Consider the following 24,580-nt stretch of genomic DNA (forward strand, 5'->3'; position numbering starts at 1 on the left):
CTAATTAGCCTGCTTTTGAGTATAGCAGCGTTTTCAGGTTTCCTTGTTAAAACAGATCTTATATTTCCACTATTGCTTGCATCAAAAATATAATAACACTTTTGCTCATTCATTCAGCTTAAACTAAGCTTCCACTTTCTTCTGTTGAACTTCTCCTTGGTTCTTCTCTTGAGTAATCAAGTCCTTAAGTATATCCTTTTTAGTCTCAAAATAATCACGATACCAGAGAATATGCTCTTTCTTCTCTTTTGCTGTTAAATATGGATTTTTCGAAAGACCCACACACACCAGTTCCATATAATGACGAATCGGTCCCTTTTCTGGACACCATCCTTCTAAGTGCTGTTCGAGAAAAATGTGCTCAGAGAAGTCAACATTCACTTCATCGTGCAAGTCTTGCTCGTTGTCGATGGGGAAGTGCCATACTTTCCCTTGCTCTGTCCAAAGTATTAACTTTTCAAGGTAGTTTGCTGGTGGATGTGTTACTAGTAATTTTAGTTCGTTTTGCTGCAAGTGTGCCCAGGTGCTAAGCATGTCGGGGGACTCTTGTAGTTTGTCTTTATTTTTAAAAATGCCGAGTGGTTGAGATCCAAACAGGTTTACGCTACCAGTGTAAGTAGCTGCTTCACGTATTCGTTCTTTACGCGCACTAGGCGGTTGTCCTTGTTGCTTGTTGTTGTTGTTGTTATTGTAGCGGCCTTGTCCTTGTTGCTTCTGCGTCTTCGCTTCTATAGCACGGCGCACAAACTCACCACGACTTTGTTCTTTGGGCTGGTTAGTACGATCGATTTTCATGCCCACAATTAGCTCGCTAAGAGGTATAATTAAACATTTTAAGCATTAAATTGCTGTTTGTTTTCCTATACGTATACAATTTACCTTAAACTCAATTCGGCGACTGGTTTCTTTGGTGCATCACCACTAGTTACGCCTTCAACATTTTCTTCTTGATTATGGCCTAGTAATTTAGCTAACAACTCTGACTCCACTTGCTGTTTTTGTTCTCCATCTCCCGCTAGAGATGCTACACGTTTAGCAGCAACAAATATATCTTTAGACGCACTTTCTTGCTTCGATGCCTCTTTTCGTTTTTTATGTGCTTCTCCTGGGCGCGGTAATATTACATTGTTTTTATTGGTCAATGAATAGGTATTTTCTGTGGGCATACTGGCCAACAAACGATTGAGGCGTGTGACGGCTGGCTCTTCGGCGGAGCCGCCATCGGTCGTACTTGGTGTAGACGCAGATTTCCTTTCACTTCTGTTATCATGCTTAGATTTCTTTTGTTTTGCTTTTGGTTCCTTCTCATCGTCCGACGAATCGTAATCTCTGCTGTATTTGCGTGCACCGACTACACGCGATGTGAGAACTCTGTTGGCAGGTGAGTTTATGAGACAAATTCCTACAATTATGACTTGTTATTATATACAACTTACCGTATACTCAACGAGGTAGTCCTACGCAGCAGAAGCATCATATTTTTAATTAATTTTAACTAAATTCCTTCAGCGCAAAATTAAATTTGTTACAGCATCAACGAACTCGAAATGTCAAAAACATATGGAAATTTTCTAGTGATGTGAAAATTTCGCTTATTGGAGATGTTAAAAAGGTAAAAATCGTTATATGTAGGCAGTGACCAACTCTCAAAAATCCTGATATATATCCTTGCTCCGGATGAAAATCTGCGGGCAAAATAATATCGCACACCTATATCTAAAGTGAGCTAACTTAAAAACAAAATCCGCAAATATAACTGCTTGTCGATCGTACAAAAACAGGTATATATATATAATCATGAAGAAAAAAAAATATTTGCATTACTTGGAGACAAGTCTTCAGAATTGTTTTAAGCGAAGCGCACATTGGCGCGATTCTGTCGTTGCGAATCCGCAAGCCCAAAAATTACAACAATGCTACCCATACATTTTAATGCGCTAGCGCACACTTGCACGATTCCGTCGCTGCGAATTTTTCGATCATTCAATGTTCTCTATTGACGCGTTCGAAACGCGGCTTGCAGCGTTTTGAAGGCGTCAAAGAAGAAAAAGAAAGGTGTCACAGCAATAAAGGCAAAGAAAAAAAAACGTGTAATATACAAAAACTAATAAAAACGTTCGTAATAATAGTATTTTGTACGATTTGGGCACGCCGAGTGCGAAAATACACGAAATAAAGGGAAAATTTAGTGAATTGTACATCGGAAATCGACGCGAAAAAATCGCTCAAGTGTGCGCACGTTTGCGGATTCGAAGTTAACAGCCGAATTCGCAACGTATTCGCAACGACAGAATCGCGCCAATGTGCGCTTCGCTTTATGCAAAAAATTCGTCTTGATTTTTTTTTAGTTGATGGAAATGTTTTTGTATCATTTCCTTCTGAGGGTTCGGGGTGTGTTATGATCCTTGGTCGTATCTCGTCAGAACGCTCTATTAATGTAGAACCGATCATCATGAAATTTATTTTTGCAATATCATACGAGCCATTTTCGCTCAATAAATATATAGGGGTAAATGATTTTGGTTCTTTTTGAGACCGTCGATTGATAAAGTAAACATTTCCGGTTGTTTCTTTATATTATCTGTCAAATATTTTTATTATGTAGGTATCTGATTTTAAAATAAATGCTTGGCATTTGGCTCTTTCTTAAGCTTACATACATACATGTAAATATGTATAGTGAACTTTTATACAATTTTACAGTTAATTACTTTATAACAAACAAGCATCTGATATGTATAACAATATATACAAATTATTTAACGTAGGCCGCAAACGCGCTGTTTGTACGTATGTTATTATTTAGTAGCTATGTATATGTATATAGGTACACATCTGTGTATGTATAATTGTATGTGCAGTTTGCACATATGTGTTTCCCCTAAACTTTTGGAAATTAATTAAATAGATAATAGTGCTGATCAGTTAGAAACACTATCAAATAGGTTATTGCTACTAATATACTACACTGCACTTTCCCATTGATTTTTTTAGCTTATTTCTATGTATGTTTATCTCTATTATCCTCAATTGCGCCAAGTAAGTATTCCATAGTAAATAGGCGAAGAATGCGTGATATATTTTCCGTGGCAGTATAATCAATTATCGACTCGTTGTCATCTTTCGTATGCCACACGCTTGGGAATGGTATTGTTATCAGATGCAATATAGGTACGTTACGCCTTAAAAATGGTATGTGATCATCCTCAACAAATGATGACCTTAATGTGTTCGGTTGAAAATATCGATTTGGATATTGACGTGACACACCGCTGCTTATATAACGGTCCAACATATTTACATTTGAAAGACGTTCTTCCAAATCTACCAAACGTGAGTACCATGCCTCCGTGTTGGCAAAGAAATTATAAAAAGTAGGATCAGCTGAACCGATTAAATCCAAAAGTACCAACATATCTAGTGAGTTTATTGTGCCATCCTCTTCCCATCGCTTAGCCAAATGTCGTGCACCATAAATTGAATCAGTCGGACCCCATTCCTTAATAGCTTCTTCACCATCAAAGAAAATAAACATCAAACTGAGTTTTGTTTTCCGAAAGGGTTCAAGCTCTTTTTTTAATACATGTGCTAAATTAAGTAACATTGCGCATGGTACAGCGGAATCCGTTGCACCAAGAAATTCAAATTCTTCAAAATATTTGCTGTCGTAATGACACGCAAGCACTAAGTAGCGCTCTGCATCTCGATTAAGTCTTGCTATGATATTTTTGAAATGAATTTTTCCGAGAAGTGGCACTGTCTCATGAAATTTATCAATCTCAACAGTCCAGTTAAGTGCTTGCATTTCCTTTGTTATATTCTCGTGCACTAAAGCATGTCCAGGTGTGCCAACAACGCGGGGTATAAGTATATTTTTAACGGTTTTACGTAAGTGCGGTACATCCGAAAGTTGACCTAAATTTAAGAAATCCGTTTCGGATAGCTCTCCTGCGCGATACTCCATCTGAAAGCAGCCGGATGAATAAGTTAGTTTAGATTATTATGGGTAGGTTTATGACTGTTTATACTATAAGACAGATTATTACAATTTGTTATTTAGAGAATTCGGAAATTTTAATACATAAATACCTCATTCCGACCGACAAGGAAGTCGCCTTGCTTGTTTGCAAATACTGCGACGCTGAGTAGAAACAATAGTGCCAAATATGATTTTAAAAACGACATATTGCAGCTTATTAATTTTTTCACGGTTCAGAGCCTATGATATATTTTTTCCCACTGACACGGAAGCAAATCTACTGCTGAACTGGCCGGTGGGTTGTAAGTACGAGTATATGTACGCAAGCATGTACACATACACTAAACAGCCAACAAGTGGCTTCGTCGTCGTTTTTTTGATGTTTATCTTACTTTAACAGGTGTTTTAGTGGCTTTTCTTTTGCTTATTTGAATGGAACCTGGTTAATTTTAGAACGAAGCTTAAATAAATTACATAATGACCGTCTTGTTGCACTGCAAAATTACTTGCACAGTATATACTGTGATTACTTGTAGCCGAAAAAATTTATTATTAAAGTGTTTAACCCAATCAGAAAAATATTTTCTTAGGAATGGGCGTAGTCAGCAGTGCGCGATAGTCAACAATGTTAGGAACTATCGATGTCATTTATCGTGAGGTACATGTTGAAAATTGTTAAACAGGACATGCGGCTTTTGATGCAAATAATTAATAAAACAAACAGTAGCAACATGATTCAATAATTATGCAGTAGCAAGATCTGTGCGGCAATTGTTTAATAATAATTGCAAGTTAACGATGATAAAAACTATAAGGCATATTCATAGTCAGGCAGCTTATTGACGCAATTTTCAATGGAATATCTGACAAAAAAACAGGGCAACTATCTTTAGAGTCGACTTTATTTCGATTAGGAATATGCCCCTTCCTTTTATTCCACTAGTACTAGCAACCATAAGTGTTAGTAATGGCTAAATGTAAAATTATACCTTAAGGGCTATTATTATTTATTTCGCATCTAAATTACACATACAAAGCAAACGATAAGATTTAGGGCCGGTTACTCAATGTCTGGTTAACACTAATCTGCAGTTAAACATCGTTATCGACGTCTTCGACTCCATGCATACAACAGGAAGTCGATAACGTGGATAACTATGTTTAACCGGAGATAAGTGTTAACCAGACATTGAGTAACCGGCCCTTAGTGAAGCAAATTCTTCTCAAACTTACGACTTTCCAATGAAAATAGTGGAAATAAATTCTTCTTTATATATTATATAGCAAAACAATAATTGCGATCCCGTACGAGTCCGGACTAGTCAGAATCAGTCAGATTTTACGGGATATCGATCCCGTACACGGTTCTCTGACTATTGAGAGGACAAAAAAGAGAGTAAATGAGGTCCTCTCAGTCAGAAGCTACCAGTTTTAGTCCGAGAATTTTTTTCTGGTAAATTCTGGTAAATGTGTCAAACGATCAGCTGTAGTGTGTTTGGCAACCAAATTGTAAACAAAAGACAAGCGCACTCTGCTAGTTCATGTGAAAAAGTATATAATTACTTGTTTAAGTGGATTCTAATGAATTTGAAAGTATTTTTGGTTATTTACATGTGTGAACTGAGTGTGTTGACATACAAAATAAGCAAAAATTTTGAATCAAAATTTGGAGGTTATGTTGAAGTTGACAGAAGTTACCTTTTTTACTAGAAAGCGATCCCGTACTTTTCAACGTTACTCTCTCGCTCTGAGCGAATTTTTATTTTTTGACAGTTTTCCTAGTTTTAGTCCGAGGAATACGGGATTACACCTATTATACAACACTACTACCACCTGTTTATCAGCTGTTTGGAATATTTACGTTTATTTTTATTTTACTACAAAATATTAGGATCATCGCTATTTAGAATTAATTATTTTTGAGTCTATTAATAAAATATGGGATATTGGCAACTGGTTGACTTACCAACTCATCTAATTCGAAACACGCTCCGAGATTATAGATTTTGGGCCGTTCTCTCACACCAATCGTATTGCCCAACTGCCGCAGCCATCGGTTATAAAATCGTAAATTTTTACCACGCCAAGGGAAGAACTTCATTGCATTCTTAATTAACTGCCTACTTGAATAAATAAATGAATTTTGCTATGCTAATATGAATCGCAGGCCGTGAGCGGATGGAAACACTTACACGACAATAAAAGTTCCTCCTAAACAAAATGTCAGATTGCACATTTGACGGTGTTGTCAAGCTAAATTGTGTGTAAACAAATGGATGTATTCATTTAGGGCAGAATGTAGGAACTAGGCTATAATCAGCAGGTTTTAATTTCTTATCAATTGGTTTTGCTTTGTTTGGAAGCAAGTTTTAAGGTCTAATATAAAATACCTTTCCTTATTTATGCCTTATTTTATTATTATTTACAAACCGTTGTGCATTCTTTTTGTACCATAAAATGCTTTAGAAAATGCAATTTAAAATAAAAAAGTTGACGTAAATATTATTATATTCATTGTAATAAAAATGTCTATCTGTGCATTTACGTTTTATATACATAGATGTACTTAGAGTAACTACCTAAAACACGTCACATGTTCCTCTGTGCAGGTAATACTGCTTAACACCATTCTTTCGCGATCAATCACTTTTAATTATTGTTCTTATTTATGTGTCACTCAATCAACTTTTTTGTATGACTCTGACTTCGGTTGTCCACTACCGAAATATGCACGGTATATGTAGAGACCCAGCGCTAGGTGCAGCGCCACAATAGCGCCAACGGCTGAGTATATGTTGGTCGTAATTTCAGACATTGTAAACAATCGGTCCAGCACTGCGGACTTAAGTAGAAAGAATGTTGCAACAGGCAGGAACACAATAAGCGAACAATAGAAGAATACCACTTTGAAGGCGCTGTAATCATTTGAGTCCTGTAAGGGATTGAGTAGCCCAATTAAAGCAAATCATTCCAGTTAAAATATATGAATGCACTTACATCTAATCGTTGTTGCGCGCGACTACTTGTATTATTTCCTTTTTTGTTAGCCATAATATGAGGTAAATAATTTACTTACGAATAACAAGTTTTATTTTCATAAATGCTTTTTAATGTTTTCTGATTTCTCTTTATTCGCAATTGACAAATTAGGGAAACGTCACGTGATGACATTTCGCCGGTAAGCAGTTTTACAACACACACAGCGTTGCACTACAGCGCAATGCTATAGCTTTGACGCGAATAAGTGAATTCACTACTTTGAGCAAATACGTATGTAAATTAACAAATAAATTCAATATAAGAAGTTAACGTCTCGAACTGTAATGGAACTATTTAGAAATAAATGTAAACTACATTAACTTCTAATTTGTATGAATTTTAGAGGAGATTGCGATAACTAGGGCGACAAATTTTAACTGTGCCATTGGAAATCTGGGCTCCAATTTTCAAATAAAACCACTTTCAGGTTCCTTCTAGTATTATTTTTTTTTAAATATTATATCTATATGAACTACATAATTGATAAAAAAAGTTTTGTGTCAAAATAAAGATAATTCATTTATCATGTACCTAATTTTTATTATGTTTCATATTTTAAAGCCCAACATATTAGTTGCATTCGCGCACCTGTTAATTATTGAAATTTATCAAAAATTAGGGGCGGCAGTGCGCGCTTCCACTCCGCAAGTTCTGGATTCATACCTGGTTGTTGTTGTTGTTGTTGTGTCGTTGACGTTAAGCTCCACTAACTGCAGCCCTAGAAAGCGTGCAGGCCCGACGGGGTCTGTCCATAGGGACAGGGGCGTTAGCGTGGTGGGGTTTAGAGGGCATGCGAAGAGATGCTGTGAGCCATGGGGCGACTCTCCACATGCCGGGCATTCGTTTGGAATATCTTCGCTTAATCTGCTCAGGTATGAGTTCAACCTGCTGCAGTAACCAGAGCGCAGCTGGGCTATTGTGGTCCGAATCTCCCGAGGCAGACGAAGTTCTGTCTCGTCCACGTCTGGTGGTTGTGCGCCCAGAACGGCATTCACAGGGCGGGAGTCTACATAACTCGAGACTGCCTCTCTGTGAATGACGTTCAAGGCCTGTCGATAGGCTCTCGGGTCCAGAGGTTGTTTGATGAACCTCTGGACTTCGTCCGCCAGTTCGTAGAGATGCCTTCTGACGTGCCTGGGCGAAGGCTCTTCTGCAAGGAGTTGCCTGTTTGGATGGCCACATCTGTGGCTCCCAACCATAAACTGCCTGCATAGCATTATGTTATGCTCCTTAACTGGGAGCATGTGGGCCTCCTCGCGCAGGTGGTGTTGCGGCGACATCAAGAGGCATCCTGTCGCTGTCCTAAGTGCCGTGTTCTGGCAAGTCAGTAGCTTCATCCACTGCGTTCTACTAGTCCCCGGTGACCACAGTGGCGCAGCGTAGTTCAGAACCGGCCGGCCAATTGCCTTGTACGTTGCCATCAACGTTTCTTTGTCTTTGCCCCAGGTGCTGCCGGCTAGCGACTTGAGGACCTTGTTGTGCCTTTGTACTTTGTTGACAATTGCGGTTGTATGCGCCGAGAAGGAGAACAGACTATCGAATATTTCTCCGAGTATGTTCGGGTTGTTCATCGTCGAAATTGGTGTATCATCGACGTGTATTTGACTGATGTCACATTACGGAATATGCTGGGCTGGCATACCGTGCAGATTGTCGGAAGAACTAGGTGTTGTTGGCGGTGGCGTGTGGGTGGTGGTGCAGTTGTATCTGTGGTGTGGTCTGTTCTGTCTATGGTATTGTCTATTGTATTGAATTGCGATGCGGTTGTGTTTGTGTTGAGTTGCTCAGGCGGATTCTGTTGTGCCGTGGAGGCAGCTTGATTGGCGCAGCAAGGGGCCACGTACGCAGTGGTCCATTGCCTGTGAGTCGTGAGGCCTGAGCAAACTCGGAGATGGCTCCACCCATTGCATGTATTGTATCTGACGGAGGTGGAGTTGTGGTATAATCGTCTCTGGCACACGTAGCGGGTATATATTTCTGGTTCAGGGTTTGACGCAATGCCAGCCATGAGCAGAAGTATGCGAAGAAGAAGTAGCCCTATGGACGTACAACTTTTGAGGTTAGATCGCCGAAACAACAGCCTTGGTCGGGTAAAACCCTAGTCATTCCGATACGTAGAACCGGCTGTCGTGGGAATGCCGTTCGGAGCTCGGCCAAACACTTGCATAAGTAAGTGTAAGTAGCAATCTACATATTATTAGGGGGAAGTAAAGTGACATTTCATTTTAAGGGAAAGCTGTTGTTGCCTAATCAAATAGAAGCGTCAGCGTTGTCTGGCTGTTAAAAAGTTCTCATGGCCATACAATTTGTATAAAGCGTATCGAAATAACGCGGCGTCAACGCTGAGCGGTTGGAAAATCTGAATTTGACAGGGTGTTAGGAAGTGAAGTTGGCTGTAGACTGTCGTTTTTGCATTTCACACAAACGAACCTAGGTTTTCTGCAGCCAACTTCAATACACTATGACCCTCTATGTTAGACTGAAGGCCACCTGTTGCATAGGTACCCGGCGATCGGCCTCTGCATCAATAGTTTGAATCAATCTAAGTATGATTAAACTCTTCTAGATCTGTGATTGGTTACCTGGGATTAATAAAAAAGCTTAAATTTTTTGCATGAGATGCTGAGAAGATGCTAAATGTTCTTCCGTTGTTATCAAAACTAAGTAACACAAAATAGAACTATTTGAAACACAAAATTAATTGTTTAGCTTTTTTTAATTAATTAATTTATTTAACATTTATTAAAAAAACGCTTATGTTTCAATTGAATTTTTCCCGCTATTTGATAATGTTTTCTTTTTGTATTTCCTACAATTTATTTAAAAATTTAAAATGTATTGCAATTTAATAAAATTATTATACATTAACATATAACATAAATATTTTATTTATTATATAGTGGAGCCTTACATAAATTTATGTTAAAAACATTTATGCTAGTTTGCCATTTTCAATGGGCTTATGTTTTTCTTTAATTTAAACAGAATTTTAAAAATATTTATAATTTAAGCATAGCGCGTGTTTCCTAATAAAAACCAACCATCCTTAAAACTGCAAGACCTTATGTTATTGAGTGTTAAAAATCGATTCTGGATAGTAACTGGGGGCGTTAAACATGCGTGGAAAGCCATTGGCATCCAGTTGTTGTACAGGCAGGACAGACATGATGTCACTGGAAAGATAAAGGATATGTATGTGAATAAAATTATTTATACAACTTTTTAAATCAGGGAAACTATATATTTTGTTGTGAAGACTATAGTCGGAATAATCTTTCAGTAGTTAATTTGTATCGCATGAATTGGAGTCATCGATGATCCCATTACCTTAAGTACATAAGAGGCTGTGCCTCGCGTTACTTTACCTGCCGATCACTTCTACAACAACAACAGCATGTGTGCTTATGCCTGTCCTTCCAATCCAAATCTTCAGTTTTCTTGAAATGCCCATACAGTCTTGACACGGTCTTGTTAGATTGCTGCTATTCTGGAAACTAAGGGACTCACTTAGGCCATCTTGGCCCCCCACGTATAAATATTCGCTGTCGGCCCCACTACATAGTTACGCTTCTCACAATCAGTCTTGCTTATCGTTAAGGCCTCATGAAGCGAGTCTCTCGAACATGAATGTTGTTTCATTCGGTAAGCTGGACTCATCGTCAAAAATTGAAGAAGCAGTGAACTGTGTGACATATATCTGTAATTCTGTTTTAAGGGCCTCCTGCCAAAGCACCCTCCCGAAGGGATAAAATATACCCTCAGATATTTCAGCATTGAGGAAAAACAGCAGGAGGCTTTTCAATCAATCCAAGCGAACAGGCCTTTGGCAACCGTACAAGGATGCACTAAAATTTTCCAAGAAGGCCATAAAGAGAGCGAAACGCGATTCTTGGCAAATCGTCCGCAACATCATAGCAAAGAACTCTGAAGCCTATAGGCTGAAAAAAGTTCTGAGTTCAAATATGAACTCTATCCAGAAGCCTAACGCTGACTGGACATCATCACGCAATGAAATTCTAGAGGGCCTTACGAGCACTCACTTCCCGGGTTGCTCGGATCACACGTCCGGTACTTCACCGGGTCTGGGACTTACTCGTCCTTAGGTGATACTGTAGGGACGTATTAAGTTATGAGAGGGTTAAATGGGTTTTAAGTTTTTTCCAGCCTTAAAAATCTGCTGTACTTGACGGGTTTTTCCCGGCCAACTACAGAAGCTCAGCACATACTGTGCCCTCTGCTTTCTCAGATTTTTATAGAATGCCTAACCCTAACTCACATACCATACGAGTGGGCAAATTCGAAGCTTGTCTATCTATCGCTCATGGGAAACCCAAGGATTTCAGGCCTATTCTTTCTTAAAACTATATAAAAAATGACAACCTCTCATCGAATCAGCATGAATATTCCAAAGAAAAATCTGTGGAGATCGCACTTCACGAAGTGGTGGAATGACGATTGAAAAGGATTGGTTTTTCGCGATACCGAGGTTGCTTTCAACAATGACTACCCAAAGTTTGTTGTTAACTCCCTCCTTATGGTGGGGGTGCAACGAGGTCTGATGGATTTCTCGACAAGCGAACTATTATGTCAGAATTGGGGGACGGCTCCATTACAAAGTACATGATCAGAGGCACTCCCCAAGGGGGCGTTCTCACTGCTCTACTCTTGAATCTACTTCTAATCCTAAAGGCCGCCGAGTTTCAAGTCATAATGTGCGCGCATAAAATATCAATCGTAGCAAAATGCACTGTCTTTTAAATATCTGCTCAAAATGCGGGCATACCTGTAACCTCCTGCAAACACAGACTAAAGGCCGAACTCATCGAGGAAGTAAATACCAGATGGGCTGTGGAAACCCCCCGCTGCCCAGGAAAATTTGGTCAATGATCAATGTAAAGCGATCCATAGCTCTCACTCGGCTGGGCCGCCTTCTCTCACATTAGTAGTCGGCGGAATCACCGGACACTGCCTGATGGGCACACACGGAAAAGTTTGCTAGTGGGAAAATGTAATGTATGGTAATCGAAAAAATAATAAGTAAAACAACCCTTTTCACATTCGAAAAGACGTTGTCGTAAGAAAATAGGGGCATTCATTTTTGCAATACTTGGTAATCGAGAAATGTATGCGATTTGTTGGATACATTAGAATGCTGATTATATACTAAACACAAGTGGACTAGCACCTAGTGAAATGTATATTTTTCTGACTAATTGAAGCAAGTATATATCATTCAATTCCCCCAAAAATAGTCTCGATAGGGTACCATGGAGAGATTATTCGACTCGTTAATATGCTGCGGAATTCCTTATTGCCTTAATGTGCTAATAAGGAGTCAAATTTCCTAAATATTTTTTCTCACAAATCGTGCTCTCGATCATATGGATGAGCTGAAATGTAGAAGTGGTTGGTAGAAAGTTTAAGATATTTTTACGCACGCGCACTTTTTCAACTTTTGGAAAACTAAAATTTTAAAAAAATTGTATGCTTCTTCGAAATTCGTAAAATTTTAAATAGAAATAGGCGCATTGGAATGCTCTAATGGAAAACACATGCTGACCCAAAACGGTCAAATTTTCAATTGTCACACTTGACTATAAAAAAAAATTTAAATAAAAAACTTGTGCCACATCGACGTCCCATTGTGCGTACCGCGTTGCTGCAGTTTTGACGCTGATGGTATTGCACTGGAGGCACATGCGCTGCGCATGCGTAAATTTTTCTACTAAAACACACACACGCACACACGCAAGCAAATGCTACATACGGTTGTGGCGGCGACTTAATGTCTGAAAATGTATTAAAATAAAAGTATAACAAAATTGCATTTAGCCCGCCAACGAACCGCATCGCGGCACAACCAAGCAAATGGGCACATAAAACACACTCAAGTGCTAAATGAGTAAATTGAATTCACGCAGCCGCCAAAAATAAAATAAAACTAAGTAATCATACTACAATCCAACAGGAAATAGGACGTGTGTCCCCACTCACAAGCAGCACGATTCGACATCCAATATTACTTGGCTACATACATACATACATACATAAATACATACATACATATGTAGGTACAAATGTAAAATTCTGAGTTTTTTTTTGTTTAATTTTGCCCGTTCGGTCAGTTTGTAATGAATGAGATTTTTAATGCCAATTTGGTTCGATTGAATTTTCCGCATTAAGTAACGACGTCTGCATCTACAGTACGTCGTCTACCACCCGGCGAATCGCTAGCCAATATTTTATGAGTTATAGGGAAATTCTTGAGTTTTGCTCATTTGATTTTCATTTATTTTTACGAGTAACCACTTTGCGCGTGTTCGCCCTTCCGAAAACGTCAAGTGGCTGCCCGCTGTGCCTTTGACGCGCGTATTGCCTTCGGTTGCTTGTCTATGGACTTCAGGCCAATGAATGGATCGTTTTTTCTTCCACAACATTTTTGTAATGTGAAACCTTTTCGAAAACGATGCATTTTGGACTTTTTACTGTACGTTAGGGTGCTTTACTCTTCATAAAAAAATTGGTATTTGTTGTCCATCGGGAATATAAAATTTATTATATTTTAAGACTTTCGCTAAAATATTGTGAACAAATTTTAGGATTTACATTAGCTGGATCTATTTGAAAATACCTAGGTAAAATTAGTTTTTAAAAACTGTTTTCCTGACAAATAACTTCAGCATTTTTGCAGCTTAAAGGTCTGCATGCATACATATATTTAAAAATTCGATCAACGGAATCAAAATAATCTGCGTTATCCTGAGTTTTGCCCGAAAAAAAATTCACCCGAAAATTTGTATTCCGTCCATAGTAAATATATGGAAACCAAACGTGAAAAGTGAACCGGTTCGGGGAAAATGAAACTCATGATAAGGCTGACAATAAATTGTATAATTATGGTGGAAAAATCACAACTTATTGCACCCTACTATACATACATATCTATATGTGTATGTACGTATATACACTAGGTAGTCGCTGAACATAAGGAGGCGTTCTATTTTTTTCCCCTTTGACCAAAAGAACAAAACGAAATGTATAAAGTTTTTTTGCTGTAGGATGATAATAACCCGCACCGACTTGAAATTGAAGTTTTGGTCCAAAAATAAAAATATCACCCTGTAAATATTTACATTTAAGTGTTTACAGTAAAGAATTGTTGTAAATAATGTAAATATTTTACAGGCACAACCCTGGTTTAAAATGAGTGTATGAAAACATTTTCTATCGCTCTTTGTGTCATATCTATGTGGTTTCTGTTATAATTTTTTTAAATGAACATTATAAAAAATAAATAAGTAAACATATGTTGCAAACAATATCATTTTGAGTTTTGGTGCTAAATCTTTGACTATAGGTCAAAGGGAAACAATTAAGAGGGCAAAAAAAAAAATTCTGAGCCACCCTAATGTACACGAATGTATGTATATATGAATGTAGTATGTAGTCGTATTAAATATGTAAAGTAGAACGCATTTATTCATTCAATTACTCATTTCGATTTGTACGAGCTAATGGCGAGCGTTATAGCTAATTACGTATTGAAATGATTATCGTCCACGCTTTCTGATTTGATTACTGTGTGATTTTGTTTACAATGCTAATGTGTATGTGTGTTTTTGAAATCGGATTTATGTTCTAAGAAAATTAACAAAATCGGGTGGACACTCTAGTATGTTTGCCTAATTCGTTTTGGTCTAAAAACGACGGATAGACCACAAGAACTCACTGAGATTCTCAAGAGTTCGCCGGATTCGAAGTCTCGCCTATCGATTGCTGCAGAAGTAAGGAAGCAACTGGCGCTATTCCGGCTTTATTGAGAAAAAATTACCGAGAAAAAATTAGTGTAAGACCTGCACTAGGATTATAACAGTCTCTGCACTGGGATTATAGGAGCCGCTATGCTAAATTTCGATTGCCAAAAAATCACCAAATTAAAACACTCTGCCTAAAAATTAATTTTCGGCTTAATAGAAATTAGGGCCACGTATGATTCGTTGATCGACCAACTTAGTTCAAATCAAATCAAGTGACTTAGTTCACTTAGTTAAATTTCGTTCATAATTAAAATAGTGAATCCGAAAACCCGAGAAAGATTTCTAAGTTCGCTCGAGAGAGAACGAGCCTATTTTCGACTTCGACGACGATAGCACAGCCAGGCTTAATTGGAAATATCTGCACAGCAAAATTCCTATCCCGATTTAAACTAACAAAATCTCGAAATATTAACAAAAAGTTTACTCACGGCCTTTGCTGCGGCGTTCGATCCCGTTGCCTTCGATTCTTGAACCAATTCGACACTTGCGTCAGCGTAAGACCCGTCTTTTTCGCCAACGTTTTCTTCTCATCCGGCGTAGGATAACGATTTGTCATATAGCAATCCTTTAAAGCATTTCGACTTTTTTCCTTAAAGCAATACACAGTCTCCTCACCATCCCAAATCGTCTTTGGCAATGGATATTTTTTACGTAGCCGATATTTGTCAACCGCCCCCAAAGGACGTCCGCGTACCTTCTCTGCTTCCTTGTAGTGCGCCTTGAACCAAAGATTTTGTAAATCGATATGGTATTTCACTGAGAAGCAATGCGTTTCCAGTAGGTTGTAGAGCTCGTGAAATTGACCACGATGATAGGCGACAAGTGCGCGTGCGCGCAACACACTTTCGTTCGTCTTGAAGAGTTCACTGGCGGGTAGGCTACACAGGAAGGTCGTTAACTTCTCGATATCGCCCTTTTGTTGCAGCGCCTCACACATGCATTGGATCTGCGAAGAGCGAATAAAAAAATGCGTTTTTAGAGAAAATGTTACGTAATAGATTTTCAAAAAGCTTGCGCTAACCTGATCTGTGGTGAATTGTAAAAACTTGCGATCCAATTGGAATCCACCTGACATGCCATGTGTTGCTGTTATGCTGGGTATCAGTTGACTGCCCCCACTCAAACCTATTGCTGTTGTACGATTAATGCCGCTGTTTAGCGCATCATTGGCGAGCGTTGTTTTAGTATTACCATTGTGATCACCGACGCCATTTTCATAGATAACGCCATTCAGCGCGGGATATAGCGGTGAACCCGCTGCGGTAGGCGGTGGAGACTTGTCATAATCACTGGAAATATCGCAAAACCTTCGCTCGATCTCTTTATCACTGGCGTAGAACTTGTCAAAATGTAGAACCGTTTTGCAGGAGATATTACCGCGATAATCTGGAAAAATTTGGAAAAGTGTTGGGGAAATATGTATGCATTGTAAATAAAGGTTATGTTAGGTTAGAATACTTAAATCTTGTGCTGTGTTCAGAGTTACTGCTTGCCTAAATAAGCGTGTTGAGCGTTATGCTTATCAGCTTGTCTTTATCAGCAAGAACTTTATGTTTCAGACAGAGATGAGCATTCGCGCGCTACGCTAAACGCGCCTATTTAGGGAGATCGGTTAGAAGCTCTGAGTGTTTAGTTGAATCAGGATTCCAGGGAAGCTGGGACTCCATCCGTGATAACAAAGATCTCTGCGTACCTATATTGGCTCCAAGCAGCTCTTAGAGTCTTAACTCCACAAAAACCCTTCCAGGCGATCACAGATTTACAGACTTTCAGCTCTTTATTTAGACCACTGCAGAGTTTGTACCTACCATTAAGAATGCAGTCGTTTGGCTGCTCAAATGTGTAATATTGACAAGGTAGCTGAACATTTACTCTGTTAGCAGATTGATATCCAGGCCTTCCGCTCACTTACGATGCACTCGAGAATAGTCGAGGATGCCTGACCTATACTCTGCACTAGACCACTATGATATTGCAAAAAATTGCATGGTGGATGTGCTGACTCGAATCGCTACATAAGTACTCCTGAGCTGATCTCATCGAGGAAGAGCAGGATGAGAGTTGGTAGATATCTTTAACTATATGCGGATTGCTGATAAATAAATTGGACTAATTGCAGTTCAGTGTGTGGTGACCGAAAGCCAGAGCTTAAGCAACTGCAAAGGTCCAGCGCCGGGGTGGACATCAGATGCTCAGGGGCAGTTCTGAGGCTCACAAAGGCGCAAATATCAATCGTGGCAGTGGAACTTGTGGAACAGCATGTGACAGTTCTGGGACGTTTAGGAGAGCTTCCGAATTTTACGGTACGCTATTTATAAGGGTGGTCCTTAATATATCGACAAAATGGGGCACCCATTTATTTGCTTCAACGTACTAAATAAAGCCATCCACGAAAAAAAAATAAAATTATTTTTTGTAAATCGCAAAAATTCGACAACATTTTTACTTTCACAATATGTAAAATTTATCAGATATAAAAAATTTAAAATTTTTCAAACACTGGATTTTTGATTTTGATATTTTTGAGGACCACCGTATTGTTTTTGGTAGAAACAGATTCCGTCTTGAGAGATCGTTTTGTTATTAGCCAGTCCAAATCACCTAGCAGCGCAACATTAAACTACTTAACGGTTATCCGTTGTTCGTCCACCCCACGTACTACATTCATATTTGTATATGTTCAAATGTATGTAAGCATTTTATTTAAATAGAAAATAAAATAAAATTCATATGTATGTAAATACGAGTAATAAACTCTTTTAGGTGTTTAGTTTGAGTTAGGTTTATATTTCATTATTATGCTTTTCGTTGAAATTGTTGTTGTCATCCACATGTAACCTAATGCTTGAGAAATGCGCCAATGCAAGCTAAGTTTTCTGATTTTTATGCTGTCAGTTGGTGAAGTTTTTGATCTTTTTTAGCGCCACATACGCTCGCATGCATAGCTACGAACATTCATTTGGAGTTCTTATATTTCTGAGATCCTATAAAGAACCTTGTCAAGGGGTAAGTAATCCAAAAAAATAATGGCATGCCTATTAAAATGAAAAATCAACTTCTATGGGGTTGTAGACGTTGTCAGAATTTCAAGTTTGCATTTATTCCTGGAAGAATGTTCAAGTCTGCAATCTTGTAAAATTACGTGAACCTTTATGGCTGTGCAAACTTCGCGACTTAAGAGTGGGCTCTGCATTAATTCGAACCCAAACCAGTGATCGGACTTAAACAAATTCTGTGTGGTAGAATCTGGAAAAATGTGGTAGATTTCAAAAAAATGTGGTATATCTCAGGTTTTGGATCAAACTTTGTACAAAAATTCAAAAATTTCTGCAAGGTTTCACCTAAATTGCAAACATTTTAATAAGACTAAAAAAAAATTAATTTCAGTATAACAAAGTGCAAGATGAAGTTGCTAAAACTTGCGTTGAGTTTTGACAATTTTTTTCCTTGACAATGTAAAGCAGTTCCTTCCACATCAAGATATTTTTTGAACAAACATATTTTGCAACCTCGCGGAGTGCTGCCAGCTTTTCTTTTTATCACATCACGATGTAGCGAACAAATGTGGCACGTTACAGAAACTGCTACTTGGGATTTGCCGATTTTGACAATTCTCAAGTAAATGTAAACACTGCCTCAGAAACTTTAGATGCACTGAAATTTGCTAATACTTTCACAAAAATAGCCGCTTTTTAACATTTTCTCTATTAATTCTTTTTATAAATCATATATTTTGCAATTTAACACAATGAAACCACGTTTCCTGTCGAAAAATTTATTATTGAGAAAATATACTATTTTACAGTTTATTTTATCATCTCATTCGGTTTTGTTTACTTTTACTTGAGAAATTTCATCGCCGCCGGGAATGCGGAATCTTGTATTATATCATTCTTGTTACCATATAGTGTTTAGTGTTGGACAATTTTTGCTCTTAAAATTAAGAAAATTATGTAGAGCAAAAATAAAACTAGGTACTAAAAAACGCGAAAATGTGGCAGATTTCAGACCTTGTATGGTAGATGTGGTAGATGCTCAAAAAACTGGCAGATCTACCACAATGTTGTAGAATTTTGATCACTGGCCCTTACCACGAAAATAAAACGGAACGCTAAGTAACGCTGAAGTCAAAATAAAAAAAAAATATATTTAGCGTCCGACCGATTAATCGGCATAGCATCAGTATCATAGTATCGGCATCGACATCGGCCGTTTTTGGTCGATTCTTAGCCGATTCTATTTACTTTTTCCGCACTTCATTTACATTTTTAAATTTTGGAACTTGGAAAATTAACTTTAAATATTTCAAATATTACTACAAAAAATTTTAAACAAATAGTCTTGCCCAATTCCCAGGGTTTTTAAATTTTGACGTTTTCAATTTATTTTTTAACATTTCGTCACGTCAGATTGGAAATGCCCATATGTACTTTTCCTTAAGCACATGCAAAAGAATTTAATAAAAGACAATTATTTTTAATGTAATGTACAATGTTTTATTAATTACATACATTAACATTGTAATGCAGATTGAAAACTATCGAAATTCATGTCCCTACATATATTTTGTTTTAATTTTTGGAACTTAGCATGTCACAACGAACACATAAAACGCTGTTGCTTGAAGATCAAAAGCGAAATCAGGCAGCTGAACAAAAGAAGACAGAATGGCGCAACTGCGCTAACCCATTGCGCCGATACCGGCCATGGCGCTGGGTTCTTGGTACCAGTGCACGAAAATTTGCTGCCTTACACACCACTAGACTCTTAGAATCAGTTCTACCTCTACCCTAGACAGCTTTATAAGCGACATTATAAGCCATAACTAGATGGAATGAGCTATAATGTCCTACCACCTCTACAAATCTTCGACAAAATATTTCCAGCCCAAATGCTTTACAGCTTGCCCAGGTTAGGTGTTAGCCCATGTACCGGGGTTCACTTACACAATTAGGAGACTCAACTTTGTGATACCACATTCTGAACGGCACCCAATTCTTAATCGACACTGGGCACTTAATAAGGGAGTGTTGAGATGATTCCACCTCGTCATCTTCCAGGCAACTGCGACATACGGGGTCCGGTAGTATGCTCAACCGCAGGCCCGTCGGAGGCAATCTAATTGCTCCTGCGTTAGAGGCTTTTATTATAAATATATTCCGATTCGTGCTGATTGTTTCTGACTCTATAAATTAAAGAAAATTATCATATGCTTTTAAATTAGTATAATTTATGTATAGGGGCCCGTAATTATTTAGTCCAGGGCCCGAATTTTCTGTCGACGGCCCTGCTCAGCCATATAATACAACTCCACAACAAGCTTTTCAGGCGTTCTGTGCTTTTCAGGCTTTCAGGTATACAATTCAGCTATTGCTTAAAGCCTGAAAAGCACTGAACACCTGAAAATCTTGTTGTGGAGTTGTACTTTTACTGCGTGAATGCCGATTGGACAGTGACCTGCTAAAACCCCTACCAAAAGTGAGAGTACCTAAACCTGGCCCAATTATCATACGAGTGAACTAAAACCGAAGTAAGCATTTCTACCTAAAATGGGGAATGCCGCTCATTTGAAACCAAATTATTTAAGGACCATAGGCTTTAATTAGTTTCTTCCAAAGAGTTTAGGGGAGATCAGTAATGAAATTTTCACTTTTTCTTATCGTTGAATAGACAAATTTTTTTGAGGTTATGCTGATAAGTTCTCACTCGACCTAGTGAATTTCTAATAAAAATATTAAATTATCTCATCGTAATCATGAAAAACGGAAAAACTTACACTCGTACAATTATTCTAGCGCCGCGCTTTAGATTTTTTTTCGATATTTCCGCCTGGGCGCCATGTTGATTTTGATCAAACCCTTAGCGTTGTGTATGGCAAATCGCCTCATTCACGCCTCATTAATGAGAAAAAATGGAGAAAAAGACCAAATTGTTTTACATTGTGAATCGAAAAAAAAAAAATTAAAATTCTCTGCTTGAGCAAGATATGCTTGTCTGGTCTATGACGAAATTAAAGAAGTAAGGGCATGAACATCAGAAAATTCTACTTCCACCTACTACTGTTTTTTAAATCAGTTGCTTACCTTGGCTATGTACACACATATGTAGATAGAGGAGTCATAATAAAAATCATAATTGAGCAATCAGTGTTATGTAAGATGTACCTAATAAAGCAGGGATCCTAATGATTTTCACTGCTGTGTATGATCGATATGTAAACCGGTCCCACAATTTAATAGTCTTATCTGCCTGTATATCGCGAAAAACTGTAGCTGAACAATCTGTGGTATAGGAGCCACCGATCTTGATGATTTTCTCAGTAGGCTTTGTATGATTATTTAGAAAATAGCTCACAAAATTGGGTCGGTTTTAGCCGTCCATATGAAGTGGTTTTAGAGTAAAACCCCATATGTGAACAATTAGTTGCTCAGAGGCCATAGAGGCGCCAAATTAGATATATCGTCGATGTTTTTGCAAAACCACCCATCGACGATATGTATTTTTATTTTGAGACAAGCACGATATGGATTATTTTTTTCAGTGTATAAAGCTGTTGATTACATACGTCTTAAATGAAAAGATTTAATGTTGAAATAATTTATATTTTTTAGTGTCAGGAACCAAAAAATGTTACGAAAATTAACATACAGAGCATTTTCAGTCCTCTCGACATGACCGCGAAGTAGTAAAGTGTAATTATTTTATAGCATTTTCAGTTTAAATTAAACCATTTTCAAATTAAGCGAATCCTTTTTCAAATTAAATGAAACTTTTTTCATGTTAAGCGAAACCTTTTTCAAATTAAATGAAACCTTTTTCAGATTCAGTGAAACTTTATTCAAATTAAATGAGACCTTTTTCGGATTCAATGAAATTAAATGAAACTTTATTCAAATGAAATGAAACTTCTTTTTTGGATTACTTTGAATTAGCTGTTACGTGTTGCTCTCCCTTACGGTCAAGGCATGTTAAATACAGTGTTGCCGTTTCGGTCCAATTGGACCAAAATTGGTGGTTTCATTTCTTAAAATAAAGCTCTGGTAGGTTGGTTGGTTTGCTGTGATTTTCGAGTGGTTTTGGTAACTAGGCAAATCATATAATTTATTCATTTTATAAAACTTCAAATATCTCTGTTTTCGGGAGTACATGTAAAGGATGATGTGAAAAGGAAAAGAGAAATGGGACATGTCATTATTGAACCGAAGTTGAATGTTGCCGTGATTAGACTGTGCTCTAATCCATAGGGTTTGTTTAAGTTAAAAGAAAATAATTAGACAATTGTTATGCAAATGCCAAAGTTTACATTTCGCTTAAGCGAGTGTGTGAGAAGGGAGAGTATTTGTGTGTGTTTTTACGTAGAAATCAAAAACCAACAGACTTCTACGTATGTAATGCTGTGCGTTGGGTAACAGCTTACACGCGAAGCTCATTTAACAGATTCCTTATGTGACAACTCTCAAGCAATGCCAAATATGCATAACAGAGCCTTTAGTGTTAGCCAGACATGGCGCAAACGGCTATTAATAGGTTAAGTTGATTTCCTGTTAATTAATTTAAAAATGTTTAATACTTAATTTGAATAAAGTTTCATTTAATTTCAAAAAAGTTTCATTTGGTTTGAATAAAGTTTCAGTGAATCTGAAAAAAGTTTCATTTAATTTGAATAAAGTTTCATTGCATCCGAAAAAGGCTTCATTTAATTTGAAAAAGGTTTCGCATCATCTGAAAAAGGTTTCAATTAATTTGAAAAAGGTTTCATTTAATTTGAAAAAAGTTTCATTTAAACTGAAAATGCTTTATATATTTTTTTTAAATATAATGCGATCATATTCCCTCTCATGTAAATTTGAAGAATTTTGTAGATTTCCTTACTTGAATTGGGCACATAAAGAGTACCATATTGTATGGGTGAATGCATATTATCGTGTATAACTGTTGAATTATCGGAGGATGTGCCGCCGGAACTTGTCGAATCTAAATCACCACCGTGTAGCGATGATGAAAGCGTCGTATCCATATTCTTATCAAACATTGAGAGAAAATTTGTAGCGTAGAAGACTACTACACTGCTAATTCACTCGTTTTGAAAATCACTTTTTATAAAATCCAGTAACCACATATGTGGAATAATATGTTTAATGCTTAATTTATTGCATAACTTGATGCCGAAACATCCAGCAAAGTAATAAAGCGTAATTTCTTAAACATTTTTTTATAATTTTTCCATACACTTCGCACACGATTTGATAAAAATTTAATTGTTTTTGCCTTTTTTTAACTTTCGTTGCACCCGAACACTGTGCAATACCGTTTTGCAAAGCTACCGCGTCGCGTTGTAGTTCAAAAAGAACTGATACGCACTTAAAACGCCGCAACTGGTTTTTGGGCAAGAATATTGCGGCCGTTGCCGTGGCTGGATTGGTTTGTGGTGTTGCACACGAATGAATGAATGGCCGGTGGAAGTGGTGAATGAGCGCAGCGCTAGCGTTCGTTCAAAATGTGCGCCTGAATGCGTTTCGTTGTGTGGGTGTGCTGTGCTCAGGCGCTCACACAAAGCCCACGGCTAACAAGCAGCACCTTGCTTGCTGCTAGGCGTGAAACAAAGTGAAATCGAAACGTGTGCTGTTGTGTTTGTTGTGGCAATGCTTTAGGGGTTGTTTAGCTGATATCCTTGAGAGGCGTGTCCTCTGTTGCGCCATTTTTTTATGTTTTGAATTTTTACTTTTATGCTGCATTGTATTCTTTATGCGTATGCAGGAAAACCAGATAGTTTTAAATTTAAATAGTTTCACATAATTTGTGCACAGCTCAAATTCTGATACAAATTGGGGAAAAAATGAAAATTAGAGCGAAAAGTCCTTGACCTAATTTATGTACAGTTATTTCATTTAAAATACTTGCGATTTTAATTGAAAATGGTTTCTCTTCTCTTTTTACTGGATTGCAACAAGAAAAGATCACTTGCTAGCTGCATACCTACATGCAAATATTGCACCTTTACCGTTACACACATGACACTTGAGTCCATACGCCATTAATCACCTTCTCTACCGCTGCAAATTTCAAATTTCACCTTCTACGCTTGCATTAGAAGCCTCCAGTGGATGTCTCGAATTGCTCAAAACTGCTAAAGAAACACCAAATTCGCGGTTTAAATTTCGGTTACAATTAAAAACGGTAAAAATATGGCACAGTTTATGCAGCAAGAAACAGTGCGAAGTGTTACATATATACATACATACATATTTACCACCTTTTGCAAGGTACTTTTACAGAGCCGTCATAGAATTCCGTTGAACTCGAAAATTGCGCAAGATTTTCGTGTCAAATTCTTCAAATTGTGTATGTGTGTATGCACATATGTAAGTACATGTTATTTGACGTTTCTATTCACTTAGGTGCAAATATCTTGACGAACATGAAAACTAGTGAAACAAAAGAACTTTCTTGATAAACTTAGATAAATGTGGATATGTATGTACATTAGATCATGCCAGAAAAAAAAGTTCACTTTCGAATTTAAAGTATTTTTGCAGGACTATTTCGAAAAAAAATTTCATTTTTTGGTTGAACGTTGGGTGCGCCTTTTTAGATTTTTCGTTATAACTTCGACACTTACAGTCGGACCTTAATGTATGATGTATCGATGTTCTTGTCTCGAAGATTCATATTTTATGTTCCATAGATCATTGACCTCAAGTACCCTGCTCTAGTACTTAGCTACCAGATCTCAAATCGGATCGCC

General features: G+C 37.6%; 4 protein-coding genes across 6 annotated transcripts; all 4 read right to left on the reverse strand.

Annotated features, from left to right (window-relative positions):
- Positions 1–38: 38 nt before the first annotated feature.
- On the reverse strand, positions 39–1,552 carry LOC118739491 (28S ribosomal protein S31, mitochondrial-like). Of its 2 annotated transcripts, XM_036470848.1 has the most exons (4): positions 1,437–1,552; positions 880–1,371; positions 705–811; positions 39–662 (listed from the first exon to the last, which is right to left on the reverse strand). In XM_036470848.1, exons 1-4 carry the CDS (start codon positions 1,475–1,477, stop codon positions 124–126), a joined length of 1,179 nt encoding a protein of 392 aa, XP_036326741.1. In that variant the 5' UTR covers positions 1,478–1,552; the 3' UTR covers positions 39–123. The 2 variants fall into 2 exon arrangements, with proteins under 2 accessions (XP_036326741.1, XP_036326740.1); XM_036470847.1 differs by having other exon boundaries at positions 39–811.
- Positions 1,553–2,564: 1,012 nt separating this feature from the next.
- LOC118739493 (glutaminyl-peptide cyclotransferase-like) lies at positions 2,565–6,377 on the reverse strand. Of its 2 annotated transcripts, none has more exons than XM_036470850.1 (2): positions 5,946–6,377; positions 2,565–3,964 (listed from the first exon to the last, which is right to left on the reverse strand). In XM_036470850.1, the coding sequence occupies exons 1-2, from the start codon at positions 6,078–6,080 to the stop codon at positions 3,002–3,004; spliced, it is 1,098 nt and encodes a 365-aa protein (XP_036326743.1). In that variant the 5' UTR covers positions 6,081–6,377; the 3' UTR covers positions 2,565–3,001. The 2 variants fall into 2 exon arrangements, with proteins under 2 accessions (XP_036326743.1, XP_036326744.1); XM_036470851.1 differs by lacking the exon at positions 5,946–6,377 and adding an exon at positions 4,090–4,583.
- A 92-nt stretch (positions 6,378–6,469) lies between these two features.
- On the reverse strand, positions 6,470–7,124 carry LOC118739495 (vacuolar ATPase assembly integral membrane protein VMA21 homolog). Its single transcript, XM_036470852.1, has 2 exons — positions 6,977–7,124; positions 6,470–6,911 (listed from the first exon to the last, which is right to left on the reverse strand). Exons 1-2 carry the CDS (start codon positions 7,028–7,030, stop codon positions 6,657–6,659), a joined length of 309 nt encoding a protein of 102 aa, XP_036326745.1. The 5' UTR covers positions 7,031–7,124; the 3' UTR covers positions 6,470–6,656.
- Positions 7,125–9,926: 2,802 nt separating this feature from the next.
- Positions 9,927–22,942, reverse strand: LOC118739496 (homeobox protein SIX6-like). Its single transcript, XM_036470853.1, has 4 exons — positions 22,708–22,942; positions 15,857–16,221; positions 15,264–15,781; positions 9,927–10,191 (listed from the first exon to the last, which is right to left on the reverse strand). The coding sequence occupies exons 1-4, from the start codon at positions 22,865–22,867 to the stop codon at positions 10,086–10,088; spliced, it is 1,149 nt and encodes a 382-aa protein (XP_036326746.1). The 5' UTR covers positions 22,868–22,942; the 3' UTR covers positions 9,927–10,085.
- Positions 22,943–24,580: the final 1,638 nt, after the last annotated feature.

The sequence above is a fragment of the Rhagoletis pomonella genome, unplaced genomic scaffold (assembly GCF_013731165.1).
Source record: "Rhagoletis pomonella isolate Grant_MI unplaced genomic scaffold, Rhpom_1.0 Rhpom_scaffold_00005, whole genome shotgun sequence".
NCBI classification, from domain to species: Eukaryota; Metazoa; Arthropoda; class Insecta; order Diptera; family Tephritidae; genus Rhagoletis; species Rhagoletis pomonella.

Excerpts from the sequence above, each read along its gene's own strand:
- LOC118739491 (XM_036470847.1), bottom strand. The coding sequence starts at position 1,477 with ATGATGCTTCTGCTGCGTAGGACTACCTCGTTGAGTATACG. Across the intron at positions 1,372-1,436 it reads ACTACCTCGTTGAGTATACG|AGTTCTCACATCGCGTGTAG; the intron begins GTAAGTTGTATA and ends ACCTGCCAACAG. Across the intron at positions 812-879 it reads GTCGCCGAATTGAGTTTAAG|CGAGCTAATTGTGGGCATGA; the intron begins GTAAATTGTATA and ends TATACCTCTTAG.
- LOC118739493 (XM_036470850.1), bottom strand. The coding sequence starts at position 6,080 with ATGAAGTTCTTCCCTTGGCGTGGTAAAAATTTACGATTTTATAACCGA. Across the intron at positions 3,965-5,945 it reads GTTTCGAATTAGATGAGTTG|ATGGAGTATCGCGCAGGAGA; the intron begins GTAAGTCAACCA and ends GGCTGCTTTCAG.
- LOC118739495 (XM_036470852.1), bottom strand. The coding sequence starts at position 7,030 with ATGGCTAACAAAAAAGGAAATAATACAAGTAGTCGCGCGCAACAACGA. Across the intron at positions 6,912-6,976 it reads GCGCGCAACAACGATTAGAT|GACTCAAATGATTACAGCGC; the intron begins GTAAGTGCATTC and ends AATCCCTTACAG.
- LOC118739496 (XM_036470853.1), bottom strand. The coding sequence starts at position 22,867 with ATGTTTGATAAGAATATGGATACGACGCTTTCATCATCGCTACACGGT. Across the intron at positions 16,222-22,707 it reads TCTTTATGTGCCCAATTCAA|ATTATCGCGGTAATATCTCC; the intron begins GTAAGGAAATCT and ends AAATTTTTCCAG. Across the intron at positions 15,782-15,856 it reads TACAATTCACCACAGATCAG|ATCCAATGCATGTGTGAGGC; the intron begins GTTAGCGCAAGC and ends CGCTCTTCGCAG.